Raw genomic sequence first — 20,772 nt, 5'->3', positions numbered from 1 at the left:
CTTGTTAGATATTATCTTTCACTGTGGAATTCAGATCACATCAAAAATTTTTTTTTTTTTAATTTTATTTATTTATTTATTTATTTATGGCTGTGTTGGGTCTTCGTTTCTGTGCGAGGGCTTTCTCTTGTTGCGGCAAGTGGGGGCCACTCTTCATCGCGGTGCGCAGGCCTCTCACCATCGCGGCCTCTCTTGTTGCAGGGCACAGGCTCCAGACGCGCAGGCTCAGCAATTGTGGCTCACGGGCCTAGTCGCTCCGCGGCATGTGGGATCTTCCCAGACCAGGGCTCGAACCCGTGTCCCCTGCATGGGCAGGCAGATTCTCAACCACTGTGCCACCAGGGAAGCCCCCAAAATTTGTTTGATGTCAAGGTATGTACCTTCTTTCAATTTGGCGCCTTTGGTTGATGTTAATGAGGTTTTTGAATTTAAAGAATCAGTATTTTCTTACACACAATAAACCTAAGTGTTTTCATTTTCTTATATTTTCATCATAAGTCCTATTCTTTATTAGTTTTTGTTTTATACATATTGTATTTTCTGTTATCTATCATAATTTCCAACTTATATTTTACTCTATATTCAAAATAATTCTTCATATTGATTTTCTAATCAATTAATGTGATTTTTAGCAGTGATGCCCCTGTTATCCAGTGCTTCCACTGAGTTGACTTTTAAGTGTTCTTTTTACTTACTTTAAACAACTTTTTCTTTACTCTGTTTCCTTTTCCTAGCAGCTTATTTTTATCATATGCGTATAATATCCTCTAAAATCTCATTGAAATTAGGGAGTAAAATTATTATGTTGGTTTTTTTTGCATTTACTATGATATGGTGAAGCTCATTTTCTTTGATTGCTCAATTTGATTCTTTAAATTGTTGTTTCTCTTCAATTTTTTTTTTCTCCGTGAGGCAGAAATGGCTCGTGGGTTGACAGACAACGACCTGCATTTTACTCAACACATGAGCTGTACCAATTGCTACTCCTGGGTAGTCTGTGAGGAGGATTTTGTTAAAATAACCAAATTCCTGTGACTTACTCACTGGCTTGGCTTTTGCTTCCACCCCTGTTGGATGGAACTTGGTGCAACTGTTAATGGGAATTAGGGAAGGAGGTTTGGGGGAGGCTGAGTGTGTACTAAAATTTCACTACTGAGAAGAGTGACTTTCTTCAGTTTTGGGGGGGCACTCTGCAGTTACCTGGGGAATGCTTCCTTCTCTGTCTTGCCCTGACATTCAGTTAAGGAAATGATTGAGCACTCATCTCTTGTTTTCTTATTGGGAGGTTAGAATCAAATGATGCTTAGGGACAAAGCAGCATATCCTGTCTTAGTTTCAGTCTCTCTGGCTCTGAACTGGGGGGGATTTGTCCATGGTCATCCTGAGTAAAACTCTTCACTTACTTCTAGGTAACTTTCTTTTTGCCATCATGAAGTTGCTCATTATTCAGTTTGTTTAGCACTCGCCTCCACCATATATTCCAGAATTTTCTAAAATTTTCTGATGTTTACTGTTCTGCTACTCCTAGATTTTTAAAATTTCTTCAACTAGTTCAAGGATATTCTATAGATTTTAGTTGGTTAGTTCAATGGAAAGGATAGAGTATAAATCTGTGGGCTCAGAGTTATTCTGAAACCAGAAAAATGATAAATGATATGTCTAGTGAATTGTTTCACACAGTGCATCCAAGAGCAAAGCATCTGAGACAGTGAAAATATATTGTCTGACTTACATTTCTAACAATTGTTCATTTGGGGATTTGTAAGTACACTAAAGCCTGTGTAAAAAGCAAGCTTATTATACTTGTTTAAAAATGTATTATATGATCTAGTTAAAATTGCAATTATTCTAGATAAGTTTAACTATTTTCAAAATAAAATAATTACTTTGGCCTGTTAAGAGAACCAAAGACAGATTATAGCAAAATTAAGCATTACTGAGAAGGACAAAGATTTGCAAATGCAGTTTATATTTTAGAATGAATGAATGACCAGAGACTTGAATTTACTGTAACCACTAGCAAGTGAGTGGTTACTATAATAACAGAGACAAACTGATCCAGATTGAGAGAAAAATATTTGGAGCTAGACCAATCAAAAGGAAGGATGTTTCTGTGCACTGTTTCCTGCCATCTTATGTTCCCACTCTAAGAAGAAAAATCTTGGAGGACAAGTTCCAGGTATCAGGAAGATGACATGAGTAAAAAGTTTGCACTGGTATTTCCAAAGATTTTCAGAAAACTATTCTGAATATAAGTATTAGCTAAGATGTCATAGAAAACACTTCACAAAAGACTTGAAGTCTACCATAAAGTTAGGTAACACCTCCATCTTACTCAATGTTATATATCAACTATACCTCAGTAAAGCTGGTGGGGGGGAGAGGTGGGGAATACAGTGCTTCTTGACTTAAAAAAAGACTTGAAGTCTACAGAGGTCTGGGTAGAAGGTAAAAGATTCTGACCAAAGGCCCAGGAATAGAAACATGCTGAGGGTTCCAGGTCTTGAGTAGCCACATTAAGGAGAGGTTCTTTATTACCAACATTACTCAGGCCTCAGATATTTGTACCTACATCACTAGTGGAAAAGGACAGTGAAGTGAGTTTGTTGACAGAGTTTGCTCATGTATATTATTCATACCAATAAAATCTTATTTCTAATATACTAGAGAATAGTAATTCCCAGTTTATGGATATATGGACCATATCAAGTAATTGTGTGTAGTTTATAAATCCACCTGTGTATTAACAGTAGTCTTAGAGCAAATCAATAACATTTCTCACATATATATGAAGAAATTTTGAAGATATATAGATGTGATTAATAAAATATATTTAAATGTTAGTGAATTTCAAGTAGTTTTATAGGAATGTGTCATATATTGATACTCAAAATATAACAGTATTACGAGTACAGAGGGATGGATGACGTTTATAGTTTATAAAAGCATGTGAAGCAGAGAGCCAGTTTTCTTTACTTGTTTGTTCAGTTACAGTAACTAATGATGAGTAAGACATGTCACTTTTTGTCCAGAATCCTTTTTATATTGTAACAGCAATGGATTTGCAAACCTATTATATATATTTTACTTTCTCAAAGAGTGCTGAACATAGGAAGTAAAATTGCCATTCCTCATGTGTAGCACATCTATTGCCATACCTAATACCATCGTCATAATTAAAATCTCTAGTCAATCACACCTCTCTTTCCCACTGAGACCATATCCAGCCCACATCCTTTCCAGCGAGCCTGCCTCGACATTTTTGTATCTAAGTTAATACCTAATACAGGGTCAATAAATACTCACTTGAATGAAGAAATAAATGGTTAAATAATAGTACATTGTGTATACACTACATTGCCTTTATCTATTTATCCATCAATGGACACTTATGTAGCTTTCATGTCTTGTCTATTGTGAAAAATGCTGCAGTGAACATGGAGGTGCAGATTTCTCTTCAAGATAGTGATCTCATTTCATTTGGATGTACATCCATAAGTGGAATTACTGAATCATATGGTAGTTCTATTTTTTTTAATTTTTTGAGGGACCTCCATAGTGTTTCCCATAGTGGCTTTACTAATTCACATTCCCCCAACAGTGCAGAGTTCCTTTTTTTCCATATCCTTGTCAGCATGTGTTATTTCTTGTTTATTTGTTTTGTTTTGTTTTTTTGGTAATAGCCATTCTAATGAGTGTGAAGTGATATCTCATTGTGCTTTTTATTTGCATTTCCCTGATGATTAGTGATGTTGAGCACCTTTTCATATACTTGTTGGCCAAGACATACAGGTTGTTTGCCCATTCTTTAATTGGATTCTTTTGCTGTCAAGTTGTGTGAATTCTTTGTACATTTTGGATATTAAACACTTTCAGTTACATGGTTTACAAATATTTTCTCCCATTCCATAAGTTGCCTTTTCATTTTGTTGATTGTTTCTTTTGTTGTGCAGAGCCGTTTAGTTTAACTCATCTTTTACTCTCCATAATCACAGGCATATTTCAATAAGCATCAGGACTACAGTCTCACAATCCTGACCCAGGAAATATAATTTAGAATTAACTTCCTTCCAAATTAAGACATTCCTCTGATGAGCTGCCCAGTGGAATAAAGTTACATTCTCTGACAGTCCTTAGCCCCACCCAGCTGATCTTTTGTACAGAGATATGTGAATGAGACCTTCTAATACCAAGTTACTAAAAGCATCTCTCTGCTGCCTTGGCTATGTCTTCACTTAGCTCCTTTTACTTTCTATCACAGCCTCTCTGAGATGGGTTTAGCGCTGCTATCATTTAAAGGCAGCAAGATATCTTCAAGAAAAACAACTGTAAAATCCATCCATCCTATTGACGTCAATTGCTTAGGAAAGGAGTGAATACAGAAAACTTCTTAGAGAGTCAGCTCTGCATGTTTTATCTCTTTTAGATTTCCAAGTGAAAATAATTATTGGAAAGCCTGGGGTTGTTACTGATTATAAAACAGTGATTTTCCCCCTCCTATGATTTTTAAAACTTCAGTAGTTTGAACTATTTGAATCAAAGTTTAAACTTTGATTTAGATAGCTCTTTAAGAATTTTGCAATGTCAGCTGTGAAGTTTGAACTGGATTATCTTTCTCCTGAATGCTTCAGACATGAGCATGCTTCCAGCCCAGATTTTACTTTAACCTGCTTGACTGAACTTTCTGGTGATTCTAGTCAATTGGAACTTCAGCACTCGAATTCTGTCCCTGTTGGTAAGCTAAACTTTAGATTGATATTTTTGAGTATCTTAACTTACATCTGTACTTTTTAAATGTCAGATGTATAAAAAATAAATCTTGATGTCATTTACTTTGCAGTGGTATAGCTGATGCCAATTTGTTTCTTGAGTTATTTTTTCCTGAACTATATAAATATTTTTTTATAAAAAAGAACAGAGGGTTTGCCAATAGAATAAAGTATCAGAAAACAAATTCAATGAAGTAAAAAAAAAAAAATGTTAATAGTGAAGTAGATTTTGTTTGTCTGAACACTCAAGCCTATCAAGGCTTAGTTTTGTTTGGGATGACTGATGAAATCAGGGATTTTATCCATAAACTGCAAAAAAAAAAAAGTCCTGCCATCTTTCATTCCTCTCTTTTATTTCTGTTTCCTTTTACATAATTATATAAAGGATAATACATGTTTTACTTTCTCATTAAGAGCAAGATAATATTCCTTTTGGTTATGTTATTTTATAACTTGGACTCTGTGTTAGCTGACAGTGTTGATAGAATTCAAGGCGAAGAATTTCTTTTTTGATACCTTTGGGTTTTACTTTTTCAGAATCTCAGTTTTCCTTCTTGCTCTGCAATTTTGAGGAAATAATGCTATACGCTAATAGTTTGCATTCATCAAAAATTTCTGAGGGTTTGGTTTTTAATGAGATGTCAATAATAAATTGTGCTTTGTAGAAAAATTTTGTATAATAAATAAATAATACTTAAATGTTATTCTAAAGGAAATTTCCATTATGATTTAGATGATCATCTTTACTCATAAAAAAGGCAGTATAATGTGAATGTAAAAGTTAAGCAAAGCCTTCATAGCTTTGGATGTTACTGGACATTAATCTTTGTCCAATGAAAAATATTTGTAGAAATAATAAATTCCATTTGGCAACCAGAGGATTCTTCCAAGAGAATTTGGCACATTTATGTATTTTGAGGTGTTTAAAAAGAATTTTTATGTGACTCCCAACCAATCACTGATTTTTTTGTTCATAGATTCTTTTGTCTTGTATGACTTGTTTTACAGTATAGGCAGTTCTACAATCAGGAGATATAACAATCTTTTGTAAATTTTCTTTCAACTGTAAGAAAAGAGATCTCCATGCTATTGGTTTTTTTTTTCTTAAATTGAGAGTCTTCCTGGGTGTTGAACCTACAATTTCATAAAGTGAAAAAGTCAGTTCTTTACAAATAAACATAGGAAACTTGGACAGGAAGATAAAATTTATAGAGTATTTGCCAGTTCAGTTATTTTATCTTCTAGTCATCTCTGTCACAGCACATCTATTCCAATAGATTGAATTGTTGTCTTTATGTAGTTGACCTGCACATCTCTAGCTTAGGTATAAACCCAGAGCCTGGAAGACACTTCCTCATTGATATCCTGGCAGTGCCTCAAATTCAACACAACTAAGCAAAACTTCCTAAAAACACCTCCTCCTTCTTACATCCTTTTTTCTGTCAATAACCCCTTAGAATATATTGCAGTATAAAGTTTGTGTTTATTTGTATGCATATTAGTTTAATATTTGTCTTCTCCGCCTCTTTGACCACCACTGTAGCCCACAGTACTCAATAGGGTGCCTGGCAATAAAAGGTTATTTTTGCCTTGACTCCCTGACTGCCTGCCTAAGGGACTGAAAGATTGGCCCTCTTCATTCCCCCTAGTGCATGCACCTGTGTGGACTTCTAACTGATCTCACCTCCAGCTTCTCCATAGCAAGCCTCTTGCCCATTGACAGCCACATAGTCCTGTGTAAGTACAAGTCTGACCTATTTCCACTTTTGTTTACAATTTCTATAATTCTCTGTGACCTAGGTTATAAACCTGGTGCTCTAGGATCTAAATCTGTTTTTTCCAAAACTTTTCCAGCCTCATATAACCTACATGTATCCTACAAGATTGACTTACACTTTCAATCAGTGTGCATATTATTCTTTCAAAATAATTTCCAATAACTTTCTCCCTGCCTCTATTAAGATCTCACTGAGATAAAATACTGTTTTATTCCCAAATACCTATGGTTAACTCTCTGTATAAAGGAGTTTTTCCTGTTGCTAAACTTCTACAAAATGTTTGTTCTATGTGTTAAATGCTCACATTCTATTTTTTTTTTTTTGTAAATACATATGCTCATGGCTCCGCTCCTGTTAAATTATGTTTCTTAAGGGTAATTGCCATTTCACAATTGTTTGTGTCTGTGCATGATACACATGCAATAAATATGATTCCGTGAATTACCAATTAGTACAGTACAGTTTATCTTTCAATGAATTTTCTGTCATAGGTAGTATTTACTTAAATCAAATTATACATGTATTTTAACAGCCAAAATATTATGTGGAAATTATTACACAATTTGTTACCTGATGATAACACATACCTGGAATTTGTTTTTCATTTGAAACTTTTATGGAGCATTGAACGTTCTAGAATCTGTTTTGTATGCTAGATCTTTTTGCTCTATTTCTAATATAATCAAGTTGTATCCTTTCATTCAAAATATATTAATTGAATATTCATGATTTAGAGTTAGTGCTTGGATGTCTATATGAAAATGAAAATAAGGTGATAGTAGAAGTAGGGAAAGAGCTGTGTCCTTTTAATCTCAGTGGTGTGACAGTATGTTTTTAACATGCATACGCACATACTCCTAGCATGGGAAAATAAAGTATAAGAGATGAATGTTAGTCCCTAGAAAGTTGAACAGGTCTGCCTAAAAAGAAATATGTTCCATTGTCAGCAAAAGCGGTATTTATACCTTTCACTTATTTAATACCTTGATGATAACTCATACCTACAGAATTTCAGTAGTTCTCACAAGACACCTGTGAGGTAGATTTCATTAATCTTAAACTCTATTCCCTAGAAGAAAAATTCAAATTTCGGAGAAGTAGTTTAATTGGGCCAAAATCACATACATATAGTGAGAATGTACGTGTGTGTGAGTGCATGTGTGTGTGTGTGAGTGTGTGTGAGAGTGTGTGTGTGAGTGCGTGTGTGTGAGTGCGTGTGTGTGTGTGCGTGTGTGTGAGTGCGTGTGTGAGAGAGTGTGTGTGTGAGTGAGTGCGTGTGTGTGTGGGTGTGTGTGTGAGTGCGTGTGTGTGTGAGTGCGTGTGTGTGTGTGAGTGCGTGTGTGTGGCTGTGTGTGTGAGAGTGTGTGTGTGTGTTGGGGAGGTGGCACAGACAGAGGGAAGCTGAAGAGCTCTTAATCTGTTTTCTGTCTGTAAGTTTAGTGTTCTTTTTTCCTCCTTAACACAACTTGGAAATTAAGTTTAAAAAAGTCACGTGGGGGAAAAATGCTTTGTTATGTTCCAGAAATGGATTTAATCAGTAATCAGTAATGAGGATATAAATTTCCTGTCCGGACTCTGGAATGTGCTTTAAATGACTTGTAAGCCTGTGAGCATTTCATCATGGCCATCGTGGTCATCATCCCCTTTGTGATATTAATGACAAGCACATATATATCATTTCCTGTGTATCAGGCAGTGCTCTAATTGTTTTATATCTATAATGTTTATATTTATATATAAACATATGTTTATATCTGACATACTTTGGTAAATATATATATACACATATTTACATATTTAATTTCTCACTTTTAGCCCTGTGGAGAGTTAGGTAACATTATTATTTCCATGTCACACTACTAGCCAAATCAACAAATATTTCCTCGACCTTAAGAAATCTGTAGTGGAGCAATGGATCATTCCCTGCTGTGAGATCAGTGGTACACGTTTGACACATGGGCCATCATGAACAATAAGAAACTAATTATGTGTACATAAATACAGTGGTTACCACTGATTCATAGATATTTATAAAATCTACACATCTTTAATTTTCTGTGACAATCTGTTATGCATCTATAGTTCATAAAAACTTACTTAAACCTAATTATGTCTTTGATTTTCATGACTTTTTGTTGACTGGCTCTACTTGAAGTCTAGAGGCCCGCAATTTAGGAAGCAGATTATTTGTTCATGTTATAGTTACTATAATAGAGCAGAAAGAAGACATGACTATTCCTGACTGAAGCAAACCTGAATGCAATTTTAAAAGATTTCTTCTCCCCTTGTCTAGTGTCTGCTTCTATGGATGTCTAATTCTCAATTAGACTGACTTACTGCTCTGTCTTTACATCTGTTTTTTCTGTATCCTTGATGCTTCTGAATGCCTGGTTTTTGTTTGTTTGTTTTTGCCAGCTCCTCAGCGTCTCCTACCTATTTCTATTTTTCATGAATTGTTTTTCTAGTTCCAAATTAACCTATTGCTACATGATGTGGATGTGACATTCCTTTAGAATTTAAGTACCTCAATACAATTAGATAATAACCTCTTTACATAAAATCTTACATTATTAAAAAAAAAAGTTGTGTCAGTTATCCCAATTATATGAAAACAAGCCAGTACCAGTAAACATCCAATTGAAACAATGGGCTGCATACTGAAACAGTATAGATATAATTCACATAAGTACTGATGTAAATACTTCACAGTGGTGGTAAGTATGCAGTGCTAATTCTGAAGAATTCAAGATCATTTGGTCCTTCATCTGTTATTCCTTCCAAAACAGGTATGTCCCACTGGTAGTCATATAACTTCCAGTGTGATAAAGTAACATTTCAATCAATGTGATCCATAATTCACTTAGCCAATAGCATAATCTTTAAAAAAATTTTTCAGTGGTTGAAAAGCTTTTGGCCATAATAGATAGTATAACATTTTTCTAGAGTTTCAGACAATACAGTCTATCATATTCAAGAATGTATGTGATTAAGTTTCTTAATTTCATTTAATCTAGAATTGCACGTTTATTAGACCCTAGAATGCTTTTACATAGAACATTTCCTAACATCCTGCAAGGTTTGCTTTGGAGATTTAGTGTTAAAGAATAAATTATATAACTAATGAAGTAATGGGAGAACTCTAATAAAAAATCAGGATAGGGTCCCACTCAGTCACCAACAAACTATGTCACCTTAGGCAAGGTTTTAACATCTCTCCTGGATGATTTTCCTAATCTACACAATGTCTAGAATAGATTAGTTGATCTTGAAGGCCACTGACAATTATAAAAAAGCTTAATGAAAACAATTAGAATTAGAACATTTCCAATGGGCATCATTAAGCTTGGTAAAGCCAATAATATAAAGATGGGCAAAGACAAAATATCTGTTTACATGTAAGTTATAACAATAATAATGAGTGTCAACATATGCAAAGAACTTCATAATTTACAGAGCTCTTTTACATTTGATTTTTCGACCACTCTGTATATCAAATCATTTTATTACTCCCATTTTTACAAATAAACTGCATATCTAACAGTGATATTTTACAGTGAAATTTTAGTAAGTGACAAACCAAGAACTTAGATCCAGACTTTCTCCAATTCCAAATGTTATTGCCACTATACTACTACAAGTATGAGTACCACTATTGCTGCTACGATTATAATGAAAAATAACAAAAATGACAGTATTTACTATGTTAATTGCATACCAAACACTTCTAATCTCATTTTACTCTCCCAATACTGTTGTGAAGCATGGAGAAATTAAACAGTATTATAATCACTCATCATATTTCAAATATAGATTTATAGATCACTAACTTACAGACTAATTTGCTATTTTCAATTCAGAATGGTTGAGCTGATATCTTTGTAAGAAAAAAAAAAAACATTTACAAGTAACTTGATAAGCTAGGAAAGACTACTTGGCCTATTGAAAAGTAACTGTTATGCTGATTTTAAATAATGACTATATTCATTTCAAATGTGTTCTATATATTTGGTGAGGCACTTGCAGAATCTTTTAATCATTTTTTTTTCTGTTTAAATTAGGAAGCTTATTCAATTCAAATGATTTCTAGTAAACTAATCCTAACTTTTGACCAGCTGTCATTAAATACTAGACGTTGACATGATTGCTGTATTTTTTAAAATTGCCTTTGAGTTATTTCCATAAGAGACTTGCTTCCTTGTCTAAATTCTTATTTTTAAGAAATCCAAACATCTTAGCAAGGTGCTGGTGTACTATGGATTTACAATAACATTTTGAGGCAAATAAGCATCCTCTCTGTTTTCTTTTGTTTATAGCTGAAAATTAACTTGAAATGATTTATTCAGAGTCATACAGCTACTTATTACCAAAAATGAAGATGAGAAGCTGGGTCTCATGGTTCCTTGTCTATTGCATTTCACACTATTAAAGTAACTATCTTCCCTCAACGGTTTCTTAGTATCGTGTCTCCCTGATACCAGATGAAAATAAATCTACTCCACTGAAGTATAACTGAGTCATAAGACAATAAACTATTGTACTTTCCTTAGAATAACAGATTTTTAAGGTCTCATACGATCCCAGACAAATGCTATATTTTCCAAAAAGTGTTACAACATTCAGTAGTAGTCAGAGGAGTAAACATAAACCCATTATAAATATTACATAATATCCCCGTCAAACTACATGATCACACACACGCACACACACACACATTCAGTCACTGCACTTTTTAGAGAATTTGACTCTTGTTATCTTTCCGGATATGTTCTAGAACCCAGAAATGACTGACCACTCTGCTGAAATTCTAGTTGTGCTAAGGTCAGCATAAAAACAAGCTTTTCTTCATCATGGGTGGTTTGGGGTTTTATGAGGTGGGCTTTGCAATGATTATTTCTTTGTCTCAAAAAATGAAGAGCATGACTACTAAGGATATGCAAGGAAATCCAAAGAATAGGCTCTGTGTTCCCTGACCTTGGGGTAGAGGATGAACATCCAACTAATTGCAGCCCAGAAGACTATCTCTGATCAAAAATTAGAAGACAGGCTACTACGTAAAAAGATTTTTGTTCAGTTAGAAGTATATAATTAGAGATCCTAACTTCTTGAGATGCTTAGAACTATGACCAGTTGCCACATGACTAGTTATAGTTATGGTGTTACCATCATCAACTGTTCGTGTTTATTAGATGTCTACTCTGTGCCCAACTCTCTGCCAGTCTCTGTGAGAAATGTAAAGTATTTGGAAGGTCTAGTGCCTGCTCTAAATTGTACTCTGTAAATCTAGTTATGAAAAAAATCCATGTGTGATTGAAATAGGTGACTATCTCGTCCTGCCAGTGTCATTCAGGGCAGAAACATATCAACTGGGAGGATAGTGCTTTTAGAGAGGTAGTTCTTAAAGCCAGAGTGTATCCCACAGAGCACTTGAATTAGAATCACCAGAATACTTGGAATCCATGAAGATTCTAGGATCCCATCCCAGACCCTTTACAAGTAAACTCTGGATATAATCCAGAAATCTAGATTTTAGAAATTTCTCACATTATGACCATATACAGCAAAGGTTGAGAACTGATGTTTGTGTTGGGGGTCACGACAGGTTCGTTGGCAAGGGCTCCTTTCCGTGATCACTGTGTTATGGCATTTTTTCCCGATTATTTCCGATCATTGCAATTTGCAATCAACTATAACTCTTTTGTCAGCAACTTGTTTAATGGCTGTTGATCCATTTATATACTTGCCAGAGTGTCTTCCTATTTTTCTTACATCTACATATCACCCTCAGATAAATTCAGGTTCAATCCCTTCTAAAAAGCCCTTCTTCTCATCCCTTATATAAAACATTTTCTCTGTATTGGATGCCCATAATACGTATTTATGTGGCACTGATATCAGTGTAAAATGTTTATTTTTTGCATTTAATCTTGCATTTAAACGTTTTAGCTATTAGATATTGGGTGTAGCTTTCAATGTAATTTTATCAAATAGAGAATAAGCTCCCACAAGATAAGAGATATGTTGTACTTCTTTTCCCTCAAGAGGGACCGACAGAGAGCTCTATGAACAGAAGGAGCTGCATTACTTGTTCCTAATATGACTTTACAAAGATGGACCAGTTGACAGAAATCTTCACTTCCTTTGTGGATTTTTTAATATAACTCTGATCTCTTAATGGCTCTGCCGAGGGGCCTTCAACTTGTTCTGTCTCAAGAAGAGCAATCTAGGTTCATATAATATGCATACTTTGGCTGCCCTGGTAAAAGGGAAAGTTAATGCTAATGCGATGTTGTAAAATGAAATAACCCCAACAACCATCATTTCACTAAATGCCTGCTGAAAGTATTCTACTAAGAATTGAGTACATCTATTATAATTCAAAATAATGAATTAAAAAGTGGTCTTTCTGATAACATACAAGGAGTGCTTATGTGGCCATTGCATTACTGCATAATAATTGGTGGAATTCCTAAAATATATAGAGATAAAGATAGATGCATATATATAGATACCTCTCCTCAAATGTTTTCTGGTGTCATGTCTTCCTGATACCAGATGAAAAAAATTTACTTTGGTTTTTTTTTTTTGGAATAATTCTCAGTACCTTGGCTTACCCAACACTTTATTAAAAAAAAAAAATTAAGGCTTGTGGTAAAATGTTTATGATAACATTCTCAGGTTGACATGATGATATATAGCCATAATCTTTATTCATAAAGCTCTTTCTGGGAAACAATTGACAGAAACCTCTCTCTAAAGTAAGGGTTGTGTTCTCGTCTGAAGTATGGATTCAGGCATACTACCAATAATTTATGACCAATTACAGAAAATGTACTTCACTGAAGCTTGCAAGTATTATCTCTTTACAATAGATTCAAGAATCTCTTGTGGTTAATCAATCTCACTTTAATTCCAATTTTTTTTTTAAGTGGGAGATAAAGTAGTGGGGTACAGGTATACACTGTGAATTAATCAAATTCTGCATATATGAGTGCATTTCCATGTGTAAGGTAGAAACAAAATTGAAAATCACTGTCTTTAGTGATATAAGCAGGAGGATAGAGGTCAATGAGTAAACTATTCTGGAAAGAAATTTGACATTATTTTTCAAATGGATTTCAAATCATGTATAGCTTTGATTCAGAAATTCAACTTCTAGGGATTTGTTTCAAATAAAATCAGGGATATACACAGAAATAATGGAATAAAAATGCTCAATGCAGTGTTGCTTTTAATAGAGATAATAAGAAATAAGAGTCCAACAGTGTGGAATTCATTAAATAATTAAACTATAACATATCTCCCAAGAGGGAATGTTTTAGAGACTTGTAACATGGGTAGTAAAGAAAGCGCTATTGGCAATGGAAAATACTCAGGGTATAACGCTAAATAAGGTGACAAAATTATATGTAGATATTTTATACAACTTTTGTGTAGACGTTTATAATTATATGAGATCTGTGCCAAAAAATACAAGAAAAACATATACTAAAATAGTAAAATCTGTTAGTCCTGAGGTATACGATCCCAGTAAAATTTACCTTTTGTTTTTTGCTACATTTTCCAAATTTCCTTGATTAATCATGTATTATTTTTAATCATGTAATATATATATATTAAAGGAGTTTTACCTTTTTTATAACAAGAAAAAATTAGAAGCAACTTACATGAAAATAGACATAGAAGAAGGTAAATTGTGCCAGAGTCCTTGACAAAATATAGGTTTCTTGACATTTGAGAATTTTCAGGTCTCCACTTGAGTCTCACAGCATTTCCACGACCCTCTTTATTCCAGTCTCATCTTCAGACTGGGGCCATAGCATAGAAGCCCACATGAAAGTATTAGATACTCAGAAATCAATTGTTCAGGATGGTGAGAATAGTAATCTTTAGCACTAGTTTTGCAGCCATTGTTCTCCTCAGCCCTGCAAATCCCTAACCCTATTTCCAACAAAACTCTTCCATATATAGAAATAGCTAGTACACACACATAAATGGTCATTTATTATATCCAAGTAAAATTACAACTGTCACTTTTATGAGCTTCATTATGTTTAATTTCTCAGAAGAAGAAATCATTTTACAACCATTCAAGAAATAAGATAATGCAGGGAAGACAAAGGCACCCAACAAACAGGTGCTCCATCTACTTTTTAAAGGCTGGAGTTAGCAGAAAGGAAAGAAAAGATACATAATGATAACTGTAAGCATCAAAAAGTCAGTGGGCATCAAAAAGCTAACTATAGGAGAGAAGAGAAAGGGACATGTATTAAAAACTATAACAACAGCAAAAGTATGGAAAGCAAGAGGAAGATAATTGTATAATGGAGAGAGAATTTTTTATGAATCAAGGTCTGTCTGTTTAAACACAAAGAGATTTGTTAGGAAGATATATTATAGCTCATAGAATCATTGCATCAGCTTTATAAATAGGCCTTAGGCTAAGTTTTCAGAAAAAAAATCATAGGACATGCTGGTGTCCACACAGGAAAAGAGAGACATAGCTGCTGCCAACTCCAAAAGCATGCTGCTTTTGCTGAGGTGACAAACTTTTACCTCTGCTCCAACCCCAGAACTACACAGAAAATCACTGAGTAAACAGGAAAAGGAAAGAGTGCTACCCCTCCAACCCAACCCAATGCCCTGATTGGTTTCTGACTAAATCACTGCTGAGCCCCTAGCACTAGGGTGGGATGAACCCCACAAAGGACCCATTGCCTGAGAGTAGTCAGCGGGCAGATTCATCAAGAGAAGGCCACTCTGGACTTGTTTCCTCATTTGAAAAACAAGGGACTTGGAACTCTTTCAAAGATTCTTTGATTTTTTTCATAGGCATTTGATCAAAAAATAATAAGGATCTTTGTTGGGAGGGTCTACAAAGTCCTGCAAGTCACCATAAATTCAGAATGCTTATTGTTTAATATAAATTTGCACACTAGAGAAACTCCTCATTGGCTTCTGATCTCCCAGCTTCCACGGTTATGTTCTCACCCATCGCTCTGCCTTTTCAAAACTCATTGTGCTGCATGACTCGGGGGTACTTTTCATCTATATCACGAGCATTGGAGAAACCATTGCTTATCCCTTGAGTCAGCTGTGGTGGATCCTGTTACTAATAGTGGCATTCTGCATATTTTTAGATGACCAATGAACTACCCGCATGTTTCCCATGTTTGTATCTTACACATTCTCGCATTTCAGCTTTTGTTTTGCTTGTCCTTTGCTTTTTCTTGGTCTATAATTTGAGTTCTCAAAAACTAAATATACCAGTTTATGGTCTCTGAAAATTCTATGCAGAAGGTTCTTGCTCCAGTTTATGAGTAGAAACTATAAACTACAATGATAATCTTAGATTTAATATTCTCATTTTCTACTTCTTGTAAGTAAATCCAAAAGTTGATGGCATTTATTTTTGTAATTTTCTGAGCTGTACATTTAAACTGAACAGTGACTGGTTGGTATAGAAGTAGAAGCTGTCTACCTAGAAATTATCAGATAATCCCGTACCCGATGGAAATTTGAATTCTGATTCTTCATATAAAGCAATAGAGAGGTAGTTGCTTAGACCCTAGCATCAAGCTAAAGTTCAGAGGTTGCTCTGATACTTCTTAGTTATGTGACTTCAGAAAATTCAATGAATCTCTATGTGTTTCTATTCCCTCATATGTAATAAGGGTGTAACCTCACAGAGTAGTTAAGAATATTAAGTGAAATAATACCAAAAAAGCATTTAGCACAATGCCTATAACTAGTAAGTATCCAGAATATGATGACTGACCATGTTCTGGGGATTATAATCCACATGAGGCAAATTGCAGAATCTGTGTAGTGAAAACTGAGATTCTCAGTTCAGGTACAGTTGTCCACAGGGATATATGAATGTGCAGAGAATTAACATCACAAATTTCGGGAGCATTTATTTTACTTGATAAATAATCTTATTGAATTTTAATATTAAAAAAGGAGCATTTATTAGGAAGTGAATAAATACCTAGATTAATTTTTATAATAAAATGTTAGATTTCAAAGAAAATTCCTATTAGCCTAAAGATGTTTGTGGGCATTCACTTTTCTCTAACAAGAGAAATATTTCTAGAGGAAAGTTTATGAGGCACTGGAAAGAAAACAAACCAAAACAAAAAGGTATTGGCTGCATTAGAACCCTGGTTTCTGCTGGTTACTTGGGTGTTGATGCCCCATGATGACAGTGGATGCTCAGTGCTTTTGATGGGGTTGTAATTTGTCTTGGGTTCAGTGAGGCCATGTAAGTTTTAGCATTGACATCATTGCATTGACATGAGACAGTGTTCTCTTCTCAGAATATCATGGGCTTTCAGAAGCAGTTGTGAATTTTACTTTATTTAAAATGAGAGTGGGAAAGGGAAACTTGAACTTTTTTTCTGTGCTAGATATTAAACTTGCCTATTTTGTTCCCACTCTAGCTAAAAGTAGCCAAAAGAAAGTCTTCCCTATGTTCATCTTTAAGAGGTAATCTAGCTTTTGCAACAACATGGATGGACCTGCAGAGTGTTATGCTTAGTGAAATAAGTGATACAGAGAAAGACAAATACTGTATGTCATCATCACTTATGGTGGAATCTAAAACATAAAACTAGTGAATATAACAAAAAAGGAACAGACTCACAGATATAAAGAACAAACTGGTGTTTACCAGTGGGGAGAGGGGAGGGAGAGGGACAAGATAGGGGTAGGGGATTAAGAGGTACAAACTACTACGTGTAAAATAAATAAGCTATAAGCATATTTGTACAGCACAGCAAATATTAGCCAGTGTTTTATAATAACTATAAATGGAGTATAATCTTTAAAAATTGTGAATCACTATGTTGTACACCTGAAACATATTACATTGTTCATCAACTATACCTCAATAAATTAAAAAATCTAGCTAGGTGATCTAACTTTTAGAAATGATATGTCTTCTCTCAACATTGAATAATGCACTAAACAAAGAGGCAGAGATATTAGTGATGTTTATGCGTTATCTGGATTAACTTGACTAAATTGTACTTGGAGTTGGGAAGAGCTAGATTTATAAGCTTCTCTTATATGAGAATATGTGTGTGGGGCCAAGAGAGCACGTGTAGCTTGTCTAAGATCACACAAATAGTTAGATACAGAGGCCAGCCTATAATGTTCTATATCCTACATTGTCAGACCTTCAAGTGTCTTCTAACTCCCAGGGGTCATAATGAGTAAGAGACACGACGCAGGCTTTGTCATAGGAATCTCTGACTGTGACTCAGACACATACTATCGATAGATTCCAGAACTTGTGCAAGTTACTTAACAATTTTCTTCCTGTTCTCAGTGGGACACCCACTTTGCAGTGTTGCCTATGGGATTGAGAAAATGTGTGAAAAAATACCTTGTGCAGGGAAGGGACTTACAATATATGTTTAATAGATATGAGATGTCTCCCCATTTCCCATTTCTAGTGTTTTGCCTACTTATTTACTCCCTGTGGCTTCTCAAACCAAAAATTGCTGGGCCATTCATGAGTTGCTATGATAACTAGGGACAATGAATCTGAAAACCAAAAAGAGTTCTACAAACACATATATCACTGTGAGTTTCCTAATTCTTGCAACTACATGCCTTTTAAACCAAACTCCCTTGAGAGTGATTAATGACTAATTCCAAAAAGACAAAGATCTGGGAGTACTGGTCTAAACATCTTTGGTAATATAAGAATCTTGATCTCATCATTGTTGGTTTATTTTCCATTAACATTGAAGAAATTATCTTTCCCCTGTATCTATCCTGCAGGTGTTTTCTTTAGAATTCTTATCAGCTTCCTAGGTAGATAAGCACAATTCAGTGTTTTATTTTTCTTCCTTTCCACTGAATATTTGGCTCCAGCCAGTCAAATTTCAGAATGCAGGCTCCATTTCCAAGGCCACAGTGGAGACAAGTCTCAAAGCAAAAGTATGTAAAGAAGTGGTCAATTCTGTAGCAGAGCCCAGAGTGTGGATTTTGGAAGTTGCCTAACTTCTACATCCAAAATGCTACTACATATTTCATAATTTCAGATGAAATACCGTAGAATAATCACAGAGAGCTTGGTCATTTTTTCTCTGGTTTTGCCTTGGAAGACAAATGAAACTATTCTCAACAATTTACCTCATGTCCTTATTATAAGGATTCTTTAAAAATAAGTTTTTAGAAAGTAATGTTCTGTTAGCTCTGTAAAATACATATGCAAACACTTTTAAATTTTAGTTGAAAGTGACCACTTATTTCATCACAGAGAAATGATGAGGAGAATAGGTGGAACTAGTGGAAGTTCCAGTGTATTAATTGTTTATTTATGAGTCAACAATATAATGTGTGACCTACTAAAATGTAAGACATTGTATAATACAAGGAGAGGGATTAATTAAAAGGAGATTAAAATATGGTGTCTTCTTTTAGTTGACTATTAGAGAAGACATTCATTACATTAATACTTGCTGAGTAGCCATATATACAATGTACCATATATACATATATACAATATGCAATGTACCGTGTATACAATGTACTTTGATACACATGCATTAATGTGTGTGTGTGTGTGTGTGTGTGTGTGTGTGTGTGTGTGTACTGCCTGGGCTCATATTAACCCTATTCTTCTTGACAGTCCAGACATCACTGACATCCCTTGCTTCATTCTTATCCATGAGTGTCCAGAATTAGTTAGAGCCACGCTTCAGTCTTAGGATCTTGTTCTTGTCTCACCCTGAACATGGTCAGTATTAGGATCTTGATAGATGGTTATAAAGAAGGAGAAGGCAGCCAAGAACAAAAGGAGAGCCTGCACGGGAGTTTTGCAATATAGTCACTGTGTGGATGTGTCCATGTCAGTTTAATTTTAGTCTTTAGTTTCCTGAAAGTTAAGCTAGAGCAGAGTCTCTTCCAGGGCTTACAGTCTATGCTTCTATGTCATAATATCTCTTTATTTGTGTTAGTCTTCCCCTAGTGTTTCTTTCTAATATATACCCTCTTAGCTCTGGACTTGGCCACTGTTTTAGTCCTCATCCACACTAGATACTCACCCTCCACAAACATCACATTCTGTTCTGTATTCTCTACCCCGTTCCCATGCCATCTCACTCAATCACACCTGTTGGAACATCTGTGCCTTGTGCATGACTCCAGCCTCCGTATTGTTGAAGACCTTTGCAGAATATGGGGGCATCAAAATGATTGGGAATGGGCACCCTCTTTCACCTCCCAAGTCCATGAGGAAAGAGGTGGGAGCAGTGTCCTTCCCTCTCCCAATATAAGTGGTCAGGTGTTAGAGAACAGGAAGGGATTTAGGATTGTTTGGGAAAGTCAAATTAGAACTTTAATATTGTACCTCAGTCACATGATGAATTAATTAAATGTTGCTAAGCTATCCTGGAAAACTAACACACTGTATTATACCATTTTTCTAGGGGGAGAGTTTTCTGTCTTCTGTGCAGTGTAATTTAGGATTTAACTCTCACCAGCATACACAGATGCTTGTATGTTGGGATTGATCACTCTGGGGAAAAATGAGGTAACTGTTGATTATAGTGTATGCCAAAGGAAAAATCAATGATCAAGAATATGTGTTCTGGACTTTCAGAAGAATATATCAGTATGACCCAAAGAGAGTAGAAAAGGAAAGACATTTTAAAGTAGGACAGACTTTTAAAAAGAAGGGAGGAGGGTATTCCTGGGGGATGGAATGACGTAGACTGACCATAGAACGTGGTGTCATAAAGCATTCATTTGTGTGTCTGTGTTTGCTAGTTTATTTTTTGCCATCCCTGCATACATACCTCTTTCTTCCAGTATGAATGCTCTGAAAATTTCTCTTGGGGAATTAATCCCTTTTCTACTCTTTGGTAGTATGGTTTATGCCCCTAATTTAAGCTATGCCCAAAGTCAGCCTTTTCTTCCAAGTATTTCAATTATTGGGCCAATGAATTCCTTATTGGTTATCACTCATTTGATTTGACTCTTCTATCACTTGCAACAGGAAGAGTTCTCAGAGGTAGATATGGTGATCAATTTCCAGTTTTTGGTAGGATAATGACAAGAAATGACCTGTTTAGCTAGAGTAGAAGATCCCTGTTGTAGGGTAGTGGAAGGTAAATTAAGTACGGATAGAATAGTCAGCCTCAAATGCTAAAGTAATAGTATTAGCCAGTACAGATGATACACACCTTGCTATTTATGGGCGACCCAATTTAGCT

The 20,772-nt window shown here is 35.0% G+C and overlaps 1 protein-coding gene across 1 annotated transcript in view; it reads left to right on the top strand.

The window, feature by feature from the left end:
• The first annotated feature begins 1,890 nt into the window (after positions 1-1,890).
• Positions 1,891-20,772, top strand: part of ANO3 (anoctamin 3) — a 427,831-nt gene continuing 408,949 nt past the window's right edge. Inside the window, exon 1 of the mRNA XM_082342533.1 lies at positions 1,891-4,735. Coding sequence (XP_082198659.1) covers positions 4,582-4,735 — 154 coding nt within the window. The 5' untranslated portion in view covers positions 1,891-4,581. The remainder of the gene's footprint in view (positions 4,736-20,772) is intronic.

Source organism: Balaenoptera borealis (genome assembly GCF_965194805.1).
Source record: "Balaenoptera borealis genome assembly, chromosome: 11".
NCBI lineage: Eukaryota > Metazoa > Chordata > Mammalia > Artiodactyla > Balaenopteridae > Balaenoptera > Balaenoptera borealis.
The sequence above is the reverse complement of the archived record's forward strand: the minus strand, read 5'-3'. Positions and strand labels throughout refer to the sequence as shown.